Below are 20,952 nucleotides of genomic sequence, written 5' to 3'. Positions count from 1 at the left end.
TTCCTATAACAGCATGCGTGGAATACAATACTTGGTCTAAGAACAATGAGAATATCAATTCTCTTATTGCCAAACTCAGAGATCAGCTTTCTATTTTGTTACAGGTTTGAGTTCATGTTTTCTTATCTAGGTTCGAGTCTTTGTCTAGCTGCCAAAATGCACTATGGTACTAAAAGAAGAACACCGGTCCATATGGGCTATGACTCACACTCAACATTGTGGTTGAACTAATTCAGTTTTTTTTACTCGACTAATTGAAATCAACAACTATGACCAAAAAAATTTGAAAATAACAATGCCAAATTTGGCGACGGTTATCAACCTGGTGTCCTATTATTGAAGAAAAAAAAATGTTCTGGCATGTTTTTTTGCTTAATAATGTTCTGGCTTAAAGCTTCATGCAAATTCCTTCCATTAACGATTAACCCTCAATGAAGGAATGGCGCATGGAGAATCAAGCTAAATTGATTTGATTGAACCCAATCGGTTTGTTGGAACGTACAATACAAATGGCAAATCATGAATATTTTAAATATAGGGCAAGGATTGGGTATGTATTGAGTTATGTGCACGTGACAATTATTTAACACGTGTCTAAATCTCGATAAGAGTACTGAACTCAAGCCAACTCTTTTATATATAATAGTTTATTTGTTAGTATTTATTAAAAGATATAGTTTTTAATAACTATTAACTATATGTTAAAATGTGTGAAAAAAAAATAAATAAAAAAGTAACTTATTTCCAAAGACCTAAAGTTAGATATTTGCACCCAAAAAAAATGTTGAGACAAAAATCAAAAAGCAAATAATCAGTAGGGTAGGTATAACTACCACCACACACTTTTGATGTAATAGTCACTCTATAAGTATAAGTGCTTGTGGGGTGTGAGGGTAAGGGCCGGGGTTTAAATCTTTAGGAGGGAGTTTCACATACATATATACTTAAATTAAGTTTGAGTAGAATTTTTATCTTATATTGAAAAAAAAGTGTAGTATGTATAATTGATTAAATCTATTCATTTAATTCTTTTTATTTTTTCGATTTCTTTTATTATCGAAAGTCCAACAATAACATAATACTAAATGTTAAAATTGATCTAAAACAACAAAACCAACTTTTGCTACAACTATCCTCAGTATGAGATTGTGATAGTTTGTTAATTTTACATAGACTCATTAGTTACAGTCTACTAGATGAAAAGTTGTAGCTTAATTTGTGGTCAAAGATTTTTATTTTTTATATTTTCATGGATTTATTCTATGTAAAAATAGTAAAGAAAGATCATATAACCTAGTTAACTAGAAATTAAGTTTTTTTTTTTTTTTTTTTGAGAGAGAGTTTTGACTTATGACGTCCGCTCCTGATGATTGCTCTTTATCATCAGACCGAAACACCAATCAGTTTTTTGTGTAAGCGGGGATTGAACCCCATATCTCTTATACAACCATCAGAGACTTTACCAGTTGAGCTAACTGAAACCCACACTGGAAATTAAGTTAACTAAGTTATGACACTGAAAAACTTTGAAAAAAAAAATTCAGATTATTTAGTAAAAATTCCTCAAATAACCTTATTTTTCATAACCATATCAGAAATCCATTGTTTGGATAAATAAAAATAAAAAAGGTGCGAACTGCCAAATGTGGCAATATGTGCACCACATTTCCTAAATTATCTCCTGTACCCAAAACAGAATTGGAGAATTTGCGCGCGAAACGGTTACCCCTCCAAGTTCTCATATTCTAACAGTTTTCCCCGCCAAACCCCCTACAAAAGTAAATTCTTTCTTTCTCTCTCTAAAAAAGAGTTGAAAACAAAACAAAGAATCTCTCCGACACAAGCTCCGTTACAGTGAGTCTCAAATCAATAAAGCGAAAATCCTAACCCTAACTCCATCTCTTACCAACTTCAATGCGTGTTCTTCTCTCCTAAGAATCTCTCTTCTCTCTCTCTCTCTCTCTCTCTCTATAAGACTATGGATTGTTGAGAGAGGTTTGGTGCGAGTGGAAGCGATGGTTGATAACAGGTTACGAATCGACGATGAGGACGAAGACGACGAAGAAGAAGACGGCGGCGGTTTCAGCTCGAAGCCTAGGGTTTCGGTGGAGAGGAATCGGCGGTCTATGAAGTTGTCCTTCTCATTCATAGCCGATGGACTTTCTCCCAAGTCTAAATCTCTGTATACGAAGCTTCCCTCTCAGCCTCTCAACCTCTCTGTCCTCAAATTGGACGGCTCTTCCTTCGGTAATTCTCTCTTTTTCTTCTACGAGTTTGTTTGGTTACCGAGAAAATCGATGAGTGTGGAAAATGTGCTTTTTTTGGTTTCTAAATTTGGAATAAACTCACAACAACTACGTATCAAGTTAATGGATTGTGAAGTTTTCTGATTCAGGATTTGAACTTATTTTTCCAATTCTTTTCCTACAATGCGGTTAGGGTTTATATATGCTGGACTTGAAGTTGAAATCCAAAACACATTTCAAGTTTTCTCTCATGGATTTTGAAGTAATTGAGGTTTTTGGTTACAGATATTGAAGTTACAAAGACAGCCACTATTGCTGAACTCAAGGAGGCAGTGGAGGCAGTGTTTGATCACATGCCTCAGAAGGGACCAGGAAAAATTTCATGGTATTTTCCTTTTTACACACTTTCATTTTGTAAAAGTAGAGTAATCAGATTTTCAGTTTAGCCTAGAGTTGGGTATGAGATTCAAAATCTATTTATTCCATGAAAAGTTAAATGGTTTCTTTTTTGTTCTTTTTTCTTTTTTCTTTTTTTAAATGCCACATTGGTTCTTAACAAATCTAAGGATTTTAAGGATATGAGGGTTATTGCTCAAAAGGATTTTTAGTTTGGCTCACTTTACCAGTGTATTAGAAGTTTTGAAGGGAGAGGAGAGGAGAGGGTAAAGGGTGGAAGGAGAGGACAGAGGAGGGGAATGATTACTCCTTCCCTTATTTGGTTGTTCTAAAAATTAAGTAGGAGGAAGTGGAATAGATTTGAGATATCCCTCCACTTTGTTTGGATACATTAAAATTTAATTAGGGGAAGGAGAGAGGGGAATGGTCATATAAAGTGATAATTATGGCCCTCTTTTGCTTTTTTATATTTTATTTTATTTTATTTATAATTATTTTTTTAAAGATATGATAGGATTTGAACCTATGGTATCCGCTTCATAATGATTGCTCTTTATCATCAGGTTAAGACACCGATTTATTTTTGGTGTAGGTGGGATTCAAACCTATGTCCTTTATTTTATGACAAAAAATTTTACAAGTTAAGTTAACTGTAACCCACTTTTTCTAATTTTAATGAATTGGATATAAATTGACAATTTAAAATTTTAATACAAGTGAACCCCTTCCCCTCTAAATTCCTTAGTTTGGGAGAAATAAAAATGAGGGGTTTGAATTGGTAAGATACCCTCCAAATCCCCTCAAATCCTTCACAGCAACATCCAAACAAGGTTCATTAAACTGTCCCCATCCCTTTCCCTCCTCACCCTCTAACCAAACATGCTCTAGGCTTTTGCTTCACCCAGGAGTCAAATCTTACATATTTCAAGATTTTTTTTTTTTTTTTTTTTTTCATTTCCCACAGTTTCTCAGTCATCAAACTCAGCACCTGGGGATAATTATTCTGCATTGTTAACATTGAATTACTTGTTTGAATCTGGTTCATGAAGGCCACATCTTTGGGGGCATTTCTGCTTATGCTATGATGGTCAGAAGCTAGTCACTGAAGCTGACCCTATCAGAAATTATGGCATCAAGGACGGTGATCAGGTTTGTGGCAGCCTTCCTTTAGTTGTTAGAAAATATTTTGTTGCAAAGTTTGCCATTTGGATCTTTATGCAGTATCCCTAAAATTGTATTAGACCACCATATGGGAATCCATTAACCAGTTGAAATTTACTTTGTTCTTGGGTTTGCCATGAATTGGTTGATTTGGTAAAACTGGGAAGTGCAAAATGGATTTTCTGAGATCTTCCTCTACCCCTTACTATGGTTGAGAAGAAAAATGAATGGAAACAAATTTGAAAGTCTGCTCTTTTCTTTTCCTTTAAAAAAAAAAAAAAATTATTATTAATGGTGCTTTTATTTCAAAGGATGCAGTTAAATAAATTTGACTTTGCTTGGTAGGATTTCTTTTTTTTCTTAGGCTTTATGCTGGGAGAAAAAATACAAAAACTTTCAATGAATTTATTTTATTAACATCAGTACTGTGATAATAGAGCTAGGGTAAGGTTAAATGGTGTGCAAATGAATTGAATGAAAAGAGAGGGCTGTCCCTAAATGAAATTAACAAATTCAGTATGACAGAATTCTTTTCACATAATATACTTTTTTAGTAAGAGAAATCAATTCGTTGATGCACTTCAGCTCTTATTTATGTCTATGTTATAAAGATATGATTAATCATCATTTGATTGTTCTATGATGCAAGTTACTAATGCTAAATATGATGCCAAATAATCTGTTCCAAAAGATTGCTTGAAAATGAATTTAGGACACAGATTAATGGCTAGCATATGTGCGTATGTGTGTCCTCACCTCATGACAGTACTCTTTAGATATAAAAAGGAACTCAGTTCAATACACTAACGCACCCATTGAGTTATAATTGGATGCAGTGTTTGCCAGATTTATGGAAAAAGTGCTTATCATAATCTGCTACAGAGAACTATCGGTCATAACTTTTTGATGATGTTGTTATAGTTAAGACCTTCTTATTGTGGTATAATGAGATGGTTTGGAATAAAGAGTGTATTAATATGCTTACTTTAAGATGTTTCATTACCTTATTGGGAATCCAGGTGCAATTCACATTGGCATAGAGCTCCAAGATAGATAATAGCCCGATTTTGTAGCTGAGGATATTCTGTTGTTTTCATATTATGAAAACTTAAGCATAGACAGGAAAAAGGAAAAAAAAAAAAAAGAAGCGGAATGCTTGTGAAACTTTGAAAACCAATTTATAAATTCTATCAATGCAAACACACACATACACAAGCACTTGCATGAGCAATTAAGTATATTCAAACACACAAAGAGAGGATGCAGGACCCAATCTGAACTAGTTTAGAATAGCCCTATAATGATTATTTTTGTTTCAATTGGTCATAGTGTAGGTACAGTTTGCTGACCACCAATGCAATTGAATTCTCAATTAGGGCAATAACACTATTTGTTTAGAGATGGAGATTTTCATTCCTAGTGTAGATGGTTATGATCAGTCTGATGTTCCTAGTGCTAGTGCCTGTCTGTTGCTTCTCTTGTCCATCAAGAAGCAAAGTCAGTTAATAAGCGACTTTGAGTGAATTTCATTGCTAGTGTAGATGGCTATGATCGGCCTGATATTCTTAGTGATATGGCATGTCTATTGCCTTTCTTGTTTATCAAGAATCAATGTCAATTAACAAGTGACTTAGTACAGTGTCTGCATGTCCTGCTCTTCTTTAGATATAACTCAACTAATTGTCACCCTCACTGATCTTTTCATTGTGTTCCTCTTACTTCAGCTCATTGTGCATTGTTTGACATTGGCATTAGATTGAATTTTTTCTTTTGTTGTTTTTTCTTATTTTTGACTGTATATCTCGTAATCATTGGTAACTTTTTTTTTTGTTGTCCATGAAATTAAATAGTGTTTTATTTGAAGTTAATTGCTTTCAACTTCTTTCTTAATGTTTATTGTCCTTGTTTTGATAAGTTCAGCTTCATTTTATCCGGCACATCTCAATCAGCTACAACTTGAGAAAGAAACGACCAAAGAAACGGGATGTTGGTTCAAAGCAAAGAAAAATGTAAAGCTCTCTCTATGTCCTTTTATCTTCTAATAACTGTCTCTTAAAATTAACATCAAAAAAAAAACTTTCGCATAAAAAAATCTAAAACAAAACTTGCACAAGCTGCACTTGTCTAGACAGATCAGGACTGACATTGTTACCAAGCAATGCTGCATTAGAATGGCCATCTTGCTTGTGTTTAAAATTACCCAGGTATCAAGTGTAGCAACAGACAAAGCTTCTGGGTTTACATACTGCAGTATAGTTCAACAATATGATTACATAATTACTAAAAAAATTAGCTAAACAGGATTTTATGTTTTTCCTTGAGTTTAAGAAGCTTGGGCATAATGAGATTGATATTACTGATGTGCAAGTATGGTGAGATATCTAATAGTCGATCATGTTTAATACTTTCGTTAAAAAAAATTAAATTAAATTGATTAGTGCAAGGATCAAGGTTGATATTTGCCACAGGTAATCAGATATGTTACCCACTAGGTGGTTTCATTTGTGATAGCCGGCAAGAGAGTGTTTCACAATCCACTGTAATTAAGCAATGGCTTCATGTTATTGTTATGCAAAAAGATGTTTCCTTCTGGTTGTAAGATATTCTATGTTCTGAGTGGACAAGTTCCACATTTTCCTGCCCTACCGTTTTTAAACATAGTGCATTTCTGCAAGATTAAAGTTCACCCTTGCTTCACTAAGAGTTTGGAATATCCTTGCTTTATTGAAAGCAACAAAGTTTGTCCCTCTGTTCAGGGAGTGACTATAGAACCTGTAAAATATGGGTTGGGACTCTATGCTGATTGGAAATATATTGGAAGTTCCTTGCAGTGCAGGCTCTTGTATCTATAAAATCACAGGAGGCATTGCTCTAAAAAGCCCTGGTCTTTCTTCTTTTTTGTCGTTTTTATTTTTAGGGCTCTTGGTTAGAAAGCCCCTTACCCTATTTACTGGTCAACTAATCACATGGTTGGCAGAACTGGAAGGCAGATGTCTTTATGCAGCAAGCATTAGGGGATCAAAAGTGATTTGCAACCTCTCTAAGCTAATATGTTCTATACAATATCGTTTGAAAAAAAAAATGTTAGTGTTTGTTAAGTAAAATCATCATTAGAAGGTTGGACTTTGGTGGCATGCGTATAAGCTAATGTGGATAACATTAAAGATGTATTTTGCTCTGTAATTGAGTTCATATGCTTAAACCGTGCATGTCCACTAAATCTAGTGCTTCCTTTACTTTTGTTGATAATGTACATTTAATTGGAAATATGCAGGTCATTATCGCAATCAAATAGCTGCGAGGAAGGAGAACAAAAAGACAAGGAAGACGACAATTGTAGTGATATAGAGAAGGGGAAGCTCCAGCATTATGACAAAAAAGATCGTTGTTTGATTAAACCCCGCAAGGCCAGGATTGCTCACCTATTGGGAGGGTGGTTCTTATGCACCAGACAAGCAACTGTTAAGAGGAAGAAAGTTGTAGGCTTGGCTTGTCCTTCAGGAATGGGCACTGGTTTAGTGGGTGGTTTTAGAAAGATCATATGGTTTTGCAGGAAGAAACGCAATTCTCGGAGGGATAAATGGAGAGAGGATTGATGCTAATGCTTGTATAGGTTAGAGAGGATTCTTATTTTCAAATCCATAATGTTCTTCTGTTCTTAACAAGCTGAGATTTGCGTTCTAAAAATTTTGAAACGCAGATGCGTACATAGGCAACAAAAGATCATTCAATGCTTGATTGCACCAATGAAAAGTTCAAACAACTAGTATACATTTTATTCCTGTGGCCTAAAGGTGTCATACATGAACAAGATTATAACGTCCCGTATATCTCACTCCTAGGGACTTACCCGTAAGGTTTTGTTCATTGAACCGTAATAGAGGACCTCTCTATTAAGCCACGAGGTTTCAAAACCTTGGTTACCCGGTTCAACCTCTCATTAAATTGGTTACTTGACTAAAAATATAATTTTAAGATTTTATCCATGAATTTTCCTCCCTGCTTAATAGTTTCTGATTTTATACGGCCAATTGGAGATATGAAGAATTTGAGATGTCACGCACCCCACAGCACGTGAGAAACACTTCCACCCAACTGGCTCCCCTCCTCGACCACAAAATTTATCAATTTGTGTGGCAAAGAATGAGATAGCCCTCCACTCCCCTCTCACCCCACACATCCTTCTCAGAAACCAGCCATATCACGCAATACACACACACACACACTCCCTCTCTCCCAGAAGAACAACTCCCTCTCTCCCAGAAGAACAAACAAGCTCATATCAGTGACAGTAAAGCAGTAAGCAGGCATGGCCAACATGATCATGGCCTCTACCAGAACCTTAACCCCACCGACTCCCTCACTCTCCACCACTCCAAAACCCAAACTCTCAATGTCCCAAATCACACTCCCCAAACTCCCAACCCCAAAAATCACAAAACACCAACTCCTCAAACTCTCAACCTCCACACTCAAATCCCTGTCCCTAGTAGCCGCCACCTCACTCACCCTGGCCCCACCTTCCCTATCTGTAGAGATGGAAAAAGCAGCACTCTTCGACTTCAACCTCACCCTCCCAATCATCGTGGCAGAATTCTTGTTCCTCATGGTCGCTCTAGACAAGATCTACTACACCCCAGTTGGCAAATTCATGGACGAAAGAGATGCTGCCATAAGGGCCAAGCTCAACGACGTGAAGGACACTTCTGGAGAGGTGAAGCAGTTGGAAGAGCAGGCCGCAGCGGTGATGAAGGCTGCCAGGGCCGAGATAGCGGCGGCGCTAAGCAAGATGAAGAAGGAAACACAGGAAGAGGTGGAGCAGAAGCTGGCGGAGGGAAGGAAGAAAGTGGAGGCAGAATTGCAAGAAGCCTTGGCCAGTTTGGAGCTGCAGAAGGAAGAAACTCTTAAGGCACTTGATTCTCAGATTGCTGCTCTAAGCCAGGAAATTGTCAAGAAGGTCCTTCCTACTGTCTAATTAAATTTTTGGGTTTGTATTGTATTCACATCATCTTTAATGAATCAATGTTGTTAGTTTTGTAAACAGTAAACTCTCTGTGTACTTAATTCATCCCCTTTTTCTTTTTCTTTGATTGTGCCTATGAAATTTGCAATTTTTGCTTATAGATTTCAATTCATATCAGCAGCTTCTGTCGGCAAATGGGAAAAAATTAGTTTTAGTTTGAGGAGTTGCAAACTTGCAATCACTTTAAATTTGTAGCCCTTATCTATTGAGAATTTGAGTCGATATTTGATGTCCTTTATGAAAGAAACATTGTCAAAAGAAAGTGTTTGTTTGAGCTGTTTGAGCAAAACAGTGAATATGAAACAAATCAATACTTACAGAGTTTCTAGTCTTCTCTACGCTTGGGTTCATGACTTCATATTTTTCATTGTATAGGAGAAACAGAGAGAATGGAAATCACTGTGTATAGCCTCTTATTGAAACTCAGTGATCAATGAAAAATGAGCTTCCCAATTTTTCTTCTTGTTTGCTTTCATTTACGAATTTTACAATCGGTATTTCCTCACCTGTAAACTGTATAATATGACATTTAGAACATATGCAAAGCTTCGTTTGATATGACATATACAATTGGGATTCCTTTAAATTGGTTTGGATATATTTATCTGTTTTTTAAACCATGATTAAATGTCCTTTAAAATAAAATGATTCAATAATAGCCTCTTATGGACACCTATCTTTGATGATCGATGCTGTGCAATGTAATAACACCTATAAAACGAGTGATTATTGATTACCCTTTATAAACAATGATCAATGAATTTTACATGTGTGGTGGGCCTTTTTATGATTTTGGGCTAGGTTGTCTCTTGCTGTACTAGGCCTAAGAGTTCTGGATAAGAGAGTCGGGACCGATCCAACTGTAATCCACTTTAATCCGACTTGTGTACAAACGATGCCTCATTTGCCAAAGTTTTGGTCACATGCCCATAGCAGCTCCGCTGCAATGGAAGGGTTATGGCAAGCAGATGTAATAATAGTAATAAAAGAAAGTATTTTTGCCATTAGACAGAATAAAGAAAGAATCTCCAATTAAAATGAGGACCACAATGATAAGAAACACCTTGTAAAGAAAATGGCGGAAGTAAATGAGGAAGAAATGAGTTATCAAGAAAAAAAAGATCAATCCGTCATGCCAAGTTATGTTGCAAGACCAAGATCAAGGAGGGAACCATTTTTCTCAATGTGAATAATCTCTCAGGAAGATCTTACCGTAGAAATTAATCACTTTGAGGGAAACGAGCCTGAATGGCTTATGCCCAAAAGAATCATTTGCCTCTGGTAGAGAGTATGCATTTAGAGGGAGAGAAGGGATTAACCTATTAGTGTATGCCTGTCATTCTACACTCTTCGTTTTTTCTTACTGATTCTCTCTTTTCTCCTTGTTTTTTGTTATGTCTGATTCTTTTCTCCCTTATTGTCTTTTCTTAGTGCTTACCCATCTAGTAGGTTGTGATTCTCTCTTCCTAGTTCCTATACTGCCACCTCCCCCCCCCCCTCCTTTTCTTGTGCACGGCAAGGGTCATTTATATACTGCCTGTTGTGACTGGTTTTTACCATTTTAGCCTTTAACCACCTTTATCTGATCTAGGTGTCCTTGCCGACCACCACTGATTTGTCAATTGTCCAATCACCACCACTTACCTGTGCTGACTGTGCCACTCTCCATCACCAGACAAAGAAGACTATTTTGTTTGCTTGTTTACCATGGCATTCCTACCTGCTACGGTGTGGGTGCTTTCTCTCTTCCTATCCCTCATGGCATGCACCTAGTGGTTCTAGCTCATCCTTACTTCTTTTAGATAGTATGTCATCCCAACAGGACATTTCCCCTAAAAGAACCTAAGTAAGAACATAGAATAGGTTTTCTCCTCTCCTCACCGCCAGATCATACCCTCTCTTACCTCAGACCCATGACCCACCACTTTCTGTATTGACTGGGTACAGGCTGATGATATCAAGGCCTTATGCGTGCTCCACTTATGTGTATGTCTGAAACTTGTCCGCTACTCATGCGTTTATCATGTTCTGGAGGCTCGTCTGCACATTCTGCCACCCATCCTTGATTTCTTATGGTGTGAGCTATTTTTTGATTTTCCATTCTTTATGGCCTGCTCCCTTTAGGGGCTGGGCTTTGCCTGATTTGTAGGCTTTTCTTCCTTTAGCCAATTCTTTTACTCCTTCCGTAGTCTTGCTACCATTTCCTACCATACCACTCTATCACTCCTGCTGTGATGCTATTTGACTCAGGCCTGTTGGGCCTTTTTAGGCCTATTGCTTATTCTTCTCTCAATGATTCAATATGGTCATTGGATTCATACTCATGCTACTTTAGGTTTTTTTATTACATTGCTTGTGGGCTCCTTTGTCCCATTTATTTCTTCTTGGGCATTCTTGGCCCATTTGCTTTCCTTGAGCATTCTTGGCCCTTTTTCTAATTTTGCTTTCTCATGAGCTTTTACTAACTCATTTGGGCTTCTCTAACCCAATTATCTTATCCTTCATCCTTAGGGCTCATGGGCTTTCCATCAACCCCTTACTTTCTTTACTTACATTACTTCGGGCTTGCTATGACCCATTCTCACTTTTCTACATCACATACTACCCATAGTTTGCAACTTCTCTCTTTGGACTCTTTTAGGCCCGTTTGCTTCCTAAAGGCCCATTTGTTTATTTTACGGGCCTATGATTCATTATTCCTGCCGCTTGAGTTTAATGGTTTTTCTATCCACTCTCTAACTCTTCTTTGCCCATATTGTTGGGCTTCTTCCTTCTACCGGGCTTCCCAAAATGAGCATCAACATTTAATCCCCTGAGCATATGAAGTGTTCTTGCGGTTCATATGCAAATAAAAGACTTCCCTGTTCTTTTTGTCTTTCCTTCTTTTTTTTCTTCGCAGGCTTTTTCGAACAGTGGACCCCAGCTTATATATATACATATATGTATTTTTTTTTTTTCATTTCTTGCCATGAACAGTGTTATCTCTTCGAATTTCTTAGTTTAGCAGTTATTCTGAAACACGGCATCCACTTCATTAATTCCATCCCTTATTCGATGGCTGACCCATCACATCCTTTCGCGTCATCTTTAATGACGTTGATACTTAAGAGAGATTCCCTTCATATTCCAAACGCAAACACCTTCTCCTCTTCCCTTTCTTCACTGTGTTCTCTCTCTCAAACACTACCATCCATTTACTCCGATCAACCGCTACACTATGACACCGGCAAAAGGCCAAGGTTCTTCCCGCCGTAAGGGGAAAGAGGTTGTCTCCGACGATCCTGTTGTGCGAGATGTAGGCGAAGAGGCCATCTATTTCGAATCAGACCATTTCGAGGAGGAGGGGGCACAACACGATTCCGATAGCGAGTGCACTCCTCTCATAGACCCTTGGTATGATACCCATGGCCACTTCCCAAAAGTTCCTGATGATTACATGTTGCCGCTGCCGCCGGGCCGTGTGTGGCTTGCCCTCTGCCGTCGCAATACGGCTTCGTTGGTTTCTTCGATTCCAGACCTTGTCATCCGCCAAGGTACTTCACTCCCCGTGCCCATCCTTTTCAAGTTTGGATCGGGTATCGCTTTGGGTTGGAAGGAATGGGTGGATAAGGAGTTGTCTGACATGGGTTTTATGGGATTGCTATAGCGGGCCAGCGTATTGAAGGCAATTGTTTCCTCCCGCTGCTTATCTAACTATAGGGACCTCTTCAACCTTCGCCATTTGGTCCACCGATGGTGTACCACCACTCACACTTTTTTTTTCTCCTGCAATGAGATCACCGTGACTCTAGAAGATGTGGCAAACCAATTGCTTTTGCCCATCCTTGGTAATGTTGACCCTGGCACTTTAGAGCTTTTTCTAGAAGAAGAGGTCGTGGAAGTCGAGTTAAAGAAGAGGATAAATGGCAACGTGAAGTTGTCGTATTGGGTTGGTTCCTCCTCTAAGTTCTCTATTGCTGCTCATCGTGCAGCCTTTGTCGCGATCTAGCTTTGTAAGTTTGTCTTTGGCTCCCATCCCCACTATGCTGTGAAGCCTTTGTATTTTCGATTAGCTATTAAGATATCTGCTAGGTTTAGTCTGCCATTGGCGCCCATGTTTCTGGGGCATCTGTATGTTCAGTTAGACATCCTGCAGAGTGATGAGGATCAGGCGGGTTCCTGCCATATTGTTACTTCTTCCGTTCACAGTACTATTCTGCAGCATCTGTTGTATGAGCGTTGTGCTAGACATTTGGCAAAGTGTAGGCTTGTTCGCTTCGCCAAGGAGAGGTACCAGTCATGTCCGAGAGTTATCACTTATTTCTATGGCTGATTCAAGTTTGATTTTCCATTGGCTTTTCGTTGGGTTGGTTTGAAGCCAATTGGTCATCCTGCTATTGAGTTTTTTGATAAAGGAATTGGGTTTTCTTGGAGAGCATATAGGGACTTAGGTACAGGTTACACATGTGTTGATTATGTTATGGGTCTGTTTGTTGATACTAGAAATTGTTTTACTGCAATCACTGTCCCAGGTTCATAGAGAGAGGGTATTTGTACTCCTGCCATGCACAGATATTGGCAGGCTGTGATGACCTCATTTGAGAAGGAGTTGTTGGGCAGCCGTGGATTTTCTCTTATTCCTCCTGATGGACTTAGTGCAATTATTTATGCCAACCCTCGGCTGCTTCTACCCTTTAAGTCTGTGTTGGCATACGCTAGGAAGCAGAGTCGATCTGCCATATTTGAATGGGTTAAGAAGGATAGAAGGTGGTTCTGGCATGCCAATGACTATCCCACGGGTTGGGAGAAGAAAGTAAAGGTGACAAAATTTCTGTGCCAAGTAAGAAGAGTTCTACCAAGTCTAAGTCTGCCAAGAAGGGTAGTGATTCTTCTGAGGCTTGTTCAGACATTGTACCTTTTGAGAATAACCTCCCTCCCATAGGCAACATAGTTTTAAAGAGCTCTCCTCCTCCTTCCACCTGTACCCGTTCTAGTAGGCGCCCTACAGCCAACAAGTCTAAGCCTACTGCCCTGCAGCCATCTACTGATGCTCCCCCTTCTAGTAGGACCCGAGGCAGCAAGAGAAAGATATCACCCCCTCTTGCATCCACCACTATTGAGAGGAGAGTATGTTATCTCTAATTTTGCTTTATCTTCTTTATGTTTTTTATAGTGCTTCCTGCAGCTAACCCTTATATTCTTGTTGACTCATCTCTTCATCCTTGTCTTCTTTTTTCTTTTCTTTTGCAGTCTAAGCATAAGGAGGATGCATCTGCCACTCGTCCTATATTACTTTATGAGCCCGAGTTCGAGGTATATCTCATTCCTTTCTTTCTTCCTTTTTTTTTTTTTATCTTTTTTTTTATCTCCCTTTCTACATCATCAACAGTTATGCATTCCTTTCTTCCTCATTTTTTTATTTATTTATTTATTTTTTTTGTTTCCCAGGTCGAGCCTGAGCCTATCTTCATATATCACCCCACAGCTGAGGAGATTTCTTCCTCCATGGGCACACCTATGGAAGGTTTCTACGATGGGGCTAATGTGGTGTTTGAGGCCGCGACTCCTGCCACACCTGTTGTTGCACCGAGAGTTTCTGCTGAGGCTCCTGTCCCTTCCACTGAGCCGATACCCATAGATGAAGGTACTCATACGAAGAGGGTTAGTGAGACTGCTCCCATTCCTACCGAGACACTTACTCCCCAAGAGGGAGCCATTCCTCTTGTTGTTGCTCAAACCGAGGTTACTTCTCTTGCCACACCTCTCGTTATCTCTACTAGTGATCCCTTTACGGCTCTATCTTAGGCCGTGAAGGATGGCTCTTCTTTGGTGGTTACCCCTTCTTCCATTCCAAGCTTTGCTACACATGGACCTGATGCAGACCTGTCCTTTGAGGGATCCGAGGATGTTCTTGAGGATCCTAATGACGAACCCACCATAAAGAAGAGAGTTTCTGATTCTAATGAAGAGGAGAGTGCCGACCATGAGGCCGAATTCATGGGTATGTGTCTCCTTATCTTGTTAAGTTCCTTCCTTCCCCCTTTTTTTCTTTTATTATTGCCCTCTCTTTTTTTCTTTTTTCTTTTTTCTTTCTCCTCTTTATACACATATATCTATGTAACCCTTTGATGTAGTCTCCCTTTATTTTGCATGTCCATTCCTCTGATTACAGAGACTTTTGAGGAGCCAAGAGTTGCAACAAACACAGAGATGCCCACCGCCACTTCTCCTGCTGCACCTGTAACACCTGTTTCTGCCATGTTTTCAACACCAGTTTCTACCATATCTACAGTATCAGTTTCTGCAGTACCTACAGTATCAGTTTCTACCACTCTCCCAACACCAGTTCTTGCTATCTCCACAGCCCCTATTCTTACGGGTCCTGGTGTTTTTCTCTTCCTCATCTCTTTCTTCACTTCTTCATTGTGAGTTCATACTTCTTAGCTCATGGTTTCTCATACCACACTTTATGTTTCTTGTTAGGTCCACTCCCTACTGCCTCTTATCCGTTTGAGGTGGGCAATAGTTCTGCCACAGTTCCAAACCCAATGAGTGAGGCCGCCGCCATCTTTGCTCGTTTTGATCAGCCTGAGGTTAATGACCTTGATCCTGCAGACTTCTGGGGTTCTGGGCCTCCTTATGTAGACTTCCATGGCTTCAAAGTTCCCGAGGATTGTGCTTTTCATTTGGAGGCGATCTATAGTAGCCGTGGTGACTTCATGCAAGGATTCCGCCTTGGCCGTTCTGCCAGGGAGCACTTTTTGAAGCTGCTAGGGAGTGTGATGAATGACATTGAACATAACCTTGTTGACACTATCTCCACTAAGAGGATCCTGCAGTGGAGGGCTGCGGTTCAAGAGCTTGTTAATGTGGGCTTTGCTGTGGAGTTCATTCTAGACCATCTTCGTGAGATTGCCCGAGCCTTCTTTATGAGGAAGGTTCAGCCTACTGTTGATGCCATTGATACACGTATCGAGGCTCTGAGGAAGGAGGTGGCAGACTTGGAAGGTCGTCGTGAGCGCCTTCTTTCCAGCATTGGTGGATCCAGCCGCTTTGGAGATCAGCCTCTTATTTCTAGGCTTCGTTGATGATGATGTAGTTCCCTTTTTTCTTTTTTCTTTTCCTTCTCTTACTACCCCATCTAGTACACTTTATGTTTCCTATAACGCTTATTTGGCAAGTTTGATATGACTGCCACAGTTTAGGTTTGTCACTATGATGCTGCACTCTACTACTACTTTTGGCTATTGCTATGACATGGTATACTTTTGTAATGCTTCATACTTCTTTCATTACATACTATTAAAAGCATGTTACAATCATGTCTTGTGACATAGTCACTTGATGGAAACATAAAAAATAAATAAATAAAAAGGGAGAACTACATGACTTTTTCTCTTAAGCATAATAACGTTTCAGCCATTTCCCATTGATGGGATCCATCAGGATTTTGCCATCCATCTGGTGCAAACGATAATTTGCCATTCTATTTTGGTGCAAACTTAGACAATCCTACCATGTCTCGCCTGACGTAGTCCGCTTTAACACAAGTTGTCCTTCCACGAACACTCTCTCTTTAGTCATTTTGCCATCAGCTTCAGTCATCCTTTGTCTATATCTGTGGCTATGCTCTTAGGCCTCTTCCCTTCTTTTATCAAGCCCTTCTAGGTCTTCATACCTTTTTGCTACAAAAACCCCTTTCTCGTTTTCCTTCTCCCGCATCTGCATAACTCTTAAAGACAGAGTCATCACTTCTGTCGGGCTTATTACCTCTGTCCCGTAGACTAAGGAAAAGGGTGAAAACCCTGTGGTTGACTTTGGCGAATTTTTATAAACCCAAAGAGCGTCTGGTAGGTGCATTACCCATCCTTCTGTATACTCTTGGCTCATTTTGCTGATGATCTTTATGAGGGTCTTGTTTGTCGCCTACGCCTGCCCATTTCCTTGAGGGTAATAGGGTGATGAATGATGGTGCTTGACTTAGTAGAATTCCAACATCTTCCTCACATCACTGTTGAAAAAAGGTGTGCCATTGTCACCAATAATCCTGTGGGGTACCCCAAACCTCACAGTTATGTTTTTTTTTTATGAAGTTTGCTACTACTCCCCCTATGGCTTTATGGAGTGGCACTGCCTTTGCCCATTTGGTGAAGTATTCTGTAGCCACCAAGATTCATATGTATCCACGCAATGGTGGGTTAACTGGTCCCACCAAATCAAGCCCCTAAGTGTGGAAGGGTCATGGGGTGACTATGCTGTGTAAGTTCTGCGGATAAGTGTGAATTAGGTTGGCTTGTACTTGGCAGCTGTAGCATTTTTTTACAAATTCTGCTGTATCTTTCTTTATAGTGGACCAGTAGTAACCCATTTGTAGCAGACATCTGTACAGCTTTTTCTTCCCTTGATGTTCCCCACACTCTCCTAAGTGCCCAATAGAAAGAAGAAGCCCAGCAACATGGGCAGAAATGAGTTAGTAATTGGATAGAAAAGCCATTAAGCTCAAGCGGCAGGAATAATGGATCATAAGACCATAAAATAAACAAATGGGCCTTGAGAAAGCAAACGGGCCTAAAGGAGCTCAGAAAGAGAGAAGTAGCAAACCTATGGGTAGTATATTATGTAGAAAAGTGAGAATGGGTCATAGCAGGCCCGAAGTAATGAAAATAAAGAAAGTAAGGGGTTAATGGAAAGTTCATGAACACCAAGGATGAAGGATAAAGTAATTGGGTCAGGAAAACCCAAGGGAGTTAGTAATAAAAGCCCATGGGAACACAGGATTAGAAAGGGTCGAGAATGCCCAAGGAAAGTAAATGGGCCAAAGATGCCCAAAAGGAAAATGGGACATAGGAGCCCGCAAGCAATGTAACGAAAAAGCCCAAGTGACTACACCGAGTCATTTAAAGAAGAATAAGCAACAAGCCCAAAGAGGCCCGACAAGCTTGGGTCAAATAATACCATAGCAAGAACAGCAGAGCAATACGACAGGAAATGCAAAGACTATAGAAAAGAGTAAGAGAATGGGATGAAGGAGGAAAATCCCACAATCAAGCAAAAGCCCAGCCCCCGAAGGGAGCGGGCCCTAAAGAATGAGAAGCCAGAAAATGGTTCACGCCATAAAAAGCCAAGAATGGATGGTAGAATGTGAAGACAAGTCTCCAAACTACAGCAAACACATGAGCAGCAGGCAGAATTTAGACATACATGGAAGTGAAGCACACACAAGACCCAGACATCCCCAACCTGTACCCAACCAATACAGGAGGTGGTGAGGTCATGGGTCAGAGGTAAGAGGGCATGGTCTAGCAATGAGGAGAGGGGAAAAGCTATTCTAGGGTTCTTGCTCAAGCTCTTTTGGGGGAAATGTCCTGCTGGGATGACATACCAACCAAAGAAAGTAATGATGTGTTGGGACCACTAGGTGCATGCCATGAGAGATAAGAAGAGAGAGAGCACCCACATCGTAGCAGATAAGAGTGCCACAGCAAGCAAACAAACAAAATAGTCTTCTTTGTCTGGTGGCACGACTAGCATAGGTAAGTGATGATGGCTGAGCGACTAGCAAACCAGTAAGTGGTCGGCATGGACACCCTGATCAAACAAAGGTTGTTAAAGGCTAAAATGGTAAAATTCGGTCACGACAGACACTATATAAAGGACATTTACTGTGCACAACAAAAAGGGAGGGAGTCATCACGATCACCATCACGAACACGGTAATAGCAACCTCTAAGAGAGAATTGCAACAAATAAGTAAACACTGAGAAAGAAAAGGAAAAGAAAAGAAAGAAAGGAAAAACTAGAAAGAATAGAAAAAGGGGAGTATAGAATGGCAAGCATGCATCAATAAGTTGTCCTCTCTCTCCCTTTAACAGTCCTGCTCTCTACCAAAAGCTAAGGATTCTTTTGGGCACAAGCCATTTAGGCCCGTTTCCCTCAAAGTGATTAATTTCCACGATAGGATTTTCCCTAGGAGATTGTTTGCATTGAGGAAAAACAATTTTCCCTTTTTAGTCTTGGTCCTGTGACATAACTTGGCACATCAGATTAATCTTTTCTATTTTTTATTTCTTTTGCTAACTCGTGCCTCACCCATTTATTCCCACTATTTTCTTTACAAGATGTTCCTTATTATTGTGATTATCATTTTAATTGGGGATTATTTGTTCACTTTATCTAAAGGCAAAAACACTTTCTTTTATTATTACTATCATGTCTGCTTGCTATAACCCATCCAAATCATCTCTGCTTGCCATGGGCATGTTCTTGGCAAACGAGGTATAGTTTTTGCACAAACCGGACCAAAGTAAGTTGCAGTTGAACCGGTCTCAACTCTCTAATCCAAAATACTTGGGTCTAGTACGGCAGGAGGCAGCCCAACCCAACATTACAAAAAGGCCCTCCATAATATGACTACCACAATTTAGGTTTGTAACTATGATGCTACACTCTACTACTACTTTTGGCTATTGCTATGACATGGTATGCTTTTGTAATGCTTCATACTTCTTTCATTACATACTATTAAAAGCATGTTACAATCATGTCTTGTGACATTGTCACTTGATGGAAACATAAAAAAAACATTAAACAAAAGGGAGAACTACATAACTTTTTCTCTTAAGCATAATAACGTTTCAGCCACTTCCCATTGATGGGATCCATCAGGTCTTTGCCATCCATCTAGGCCAAACAGTAATACCCACTTAGATGTGCCTCATTTATCATAAGGAGTCCCTCCTATTTTGGTGCAAACTTAAACGGTCCTGCCATGCCTCGCCTGACATAGCTTGCTACCTTTAACACGAGTTTTCATTCCGTGAACACTCTCTCTTTAGTCATTCTGCCATAGGCTTCAATCATCCTTTGTCTATATCTGCGGTTACACTCTTAGGTCTTTTCCCTTCTTTCATCAAGCCCTTCTAGGTCTTCAAACCTTTCTGCCACTAAAACCCCTTTCTCATTTTCCTTCTCTCGCATCTACATAACTCTTAAAGACAGAGTCATCACTTCTGCCGAGCTCATTGATTCTGTCCCGTAGACTAAGGAAAAGGGTGGAAACCCTGTGGCTGACTTTGGCAAATTTCTATAAGCCCAAAGAGCGTCTAGAAAGTGCATTGCCCATCCTCCTGTATACTTTTAGCTCATTTTGCTGATGATCTTTATGAGGGTCTTGTTTGTCGCCACTGCCTGTCCATTTCCTTGAGGGTAGGGCGATGAATGATAGTGCTTGACTTGGTAGAATTCCAGCATCTTCCTCACATCACTGTTGACAAAGGGTGTGCCCTTGTCACCGATAATCCTATGGGGTACCCCAAACCTCACAATTATGTTTTCTTTGATGAAGTTTGCTACTGCTCCTCCTTTGGCTTTAAGGAGTGGCACTGTCTCTGCCCATTTGGTTAAGTATTCCGTCGCCACCAGGATCCATATGTATCCACGTGATGGTGGGTTAACTAGTCCCACCAAATCAAGCCCCCAAGTATGGAAGGGTCATGGGGTGACCATGTTGTGTAAGTTCTGCGGATGAGTGTGAATCAGGTTGGCTTGTACTTGGTAGCTATGGCATTTTTTTACAAATTATGTTGTATCTTTCTTCATAGTGGGCCAATAGTAACCCATTTGTAGCAGGCATTTGTACAGCTTTTTATTCCCCTGGTGTTCCCCACACTCTCCTGAGTGCACTTCTTTATCATCCCTTTTGCTTCCTCAAGACCTAGACATCTTAAGGGATCCCCATCATACCCTTTCTTGAAAAGGATTGTGTTATGCAAAAAGTAATGTGTTGCCAACCTCTTAAGCTTGTATCTTTCACTGTACTTTTGTGGCAGGATACCTTCTGTTAAGTACTGCATGAATGGACTTCTCCAGTCTTCACTGACGAACACAACGTACCTTTCCTCTCTGTTTGCTGCAAGCTAGCAAATCTCGCATTGGGTTTGGACTTGATCTCCGTCTTTACCCATACTTAGCCAATAGAAACCTACCCGTTGAAGTCTGCAATAAAGGTTGACCTTTCCGTAGGATCCGCAAGTCTTGTCATGCACTTCCTTCAACTTTCTTTGGGCCTCTTTCTACCTTACGCATCTAGACAAGACCCCACCTGGCATCCTGTGGTACAATTCTCCTCTTATCAGGGCATAATCTTTT

At 39.8% G+C, this 20,952-nt stretch overlaps 3 protein-coding genes across 3 annotated transcripts; all 3 read left to right on the top strand.

The window, feature by feature from the left end:
• The first annotated feature begins 1,691 nt into the window (after positions 1-1,691).
• On the top strand, positions 1,692-8,075 carry LOC115974933. The gene is made up of 5 exons (XM_031095514.1): positions 1,692-2,247; positions 2,532-2,631; positions 3,692-3,791; positions 5,724-5,812; positions 7,078-8,075. The coding sequence occupies exons 1-5, from the start codon at positions 2,016-2,018 to the stop codon at positions 7,397-7,399; spliced, it is 843 nt and encodes a 280-aa protein (XP_030951374.1). The 5' UTR covers positions 1,692-2,015; the 3' UTR covers positions 7,400-8,075.
• On the top strand, positions 7,851-8,893 carry LOC115974935 (ATP synthase subunit b', chloroplastic). The gene has a single exon (XM_031095515.1). It carries the CDS (start codon positions 8,113-8,115, stop codon positions 8,776-8,778), a length of 666 nt encoding a protein of 221 aa, XP_030951375.1. The 5' UTR covers positions 7,851-8,112; the 3' UTR covers positions 8,779-8,893.
• Positions 8,894-13,850: 4,957 nt separating this feature from the next.
• Positions 13,851-16,056, top strand: LOC115978168. The gene is made up of 5 exons (XM_031100191.1): positions 13,851-13,932; positions 14,056-14,118; positions 14,254-14,806; positions 14,978-15,190; positions 15,289-16,056. The coding sequence occupies exons 3-5, from the start codon at positions 14,803-14,805 to the stop codon at positions 15,891-15,893; spliced, it is 822 nt and encodes a 273-aa protein (XP_030956051.1). The 5' UTR covers positions 13,851-13,932; positions 14,056-14,118; positions 14,254-14,802; the 3' UTR covers positions 15,894-16,056.
• The last annotated feature ends 4,896 nt before the right edge of the window (positions 16,057-20,952 follow it).

The sequence above is a fragment of the Quercus lobata genome, chromosome 2 (assembly GCF_001633185.2).
Source record: "Quercus lobata isolate SW786 chromosome 2, ValleyOak3.0 Primary Assembly, whole genome shotgun sequence".
In the NCBI taxonomy this organism is placed as follows: Eukaryota; Viridiplantae; Streptophyta; class Magnoliopsida; order Fagales; family Fagaceae; genus Quercus; species Quercus lobata.
This window is presented reverse-complemented; position numbering and strand designations above follow the sequence as displayed.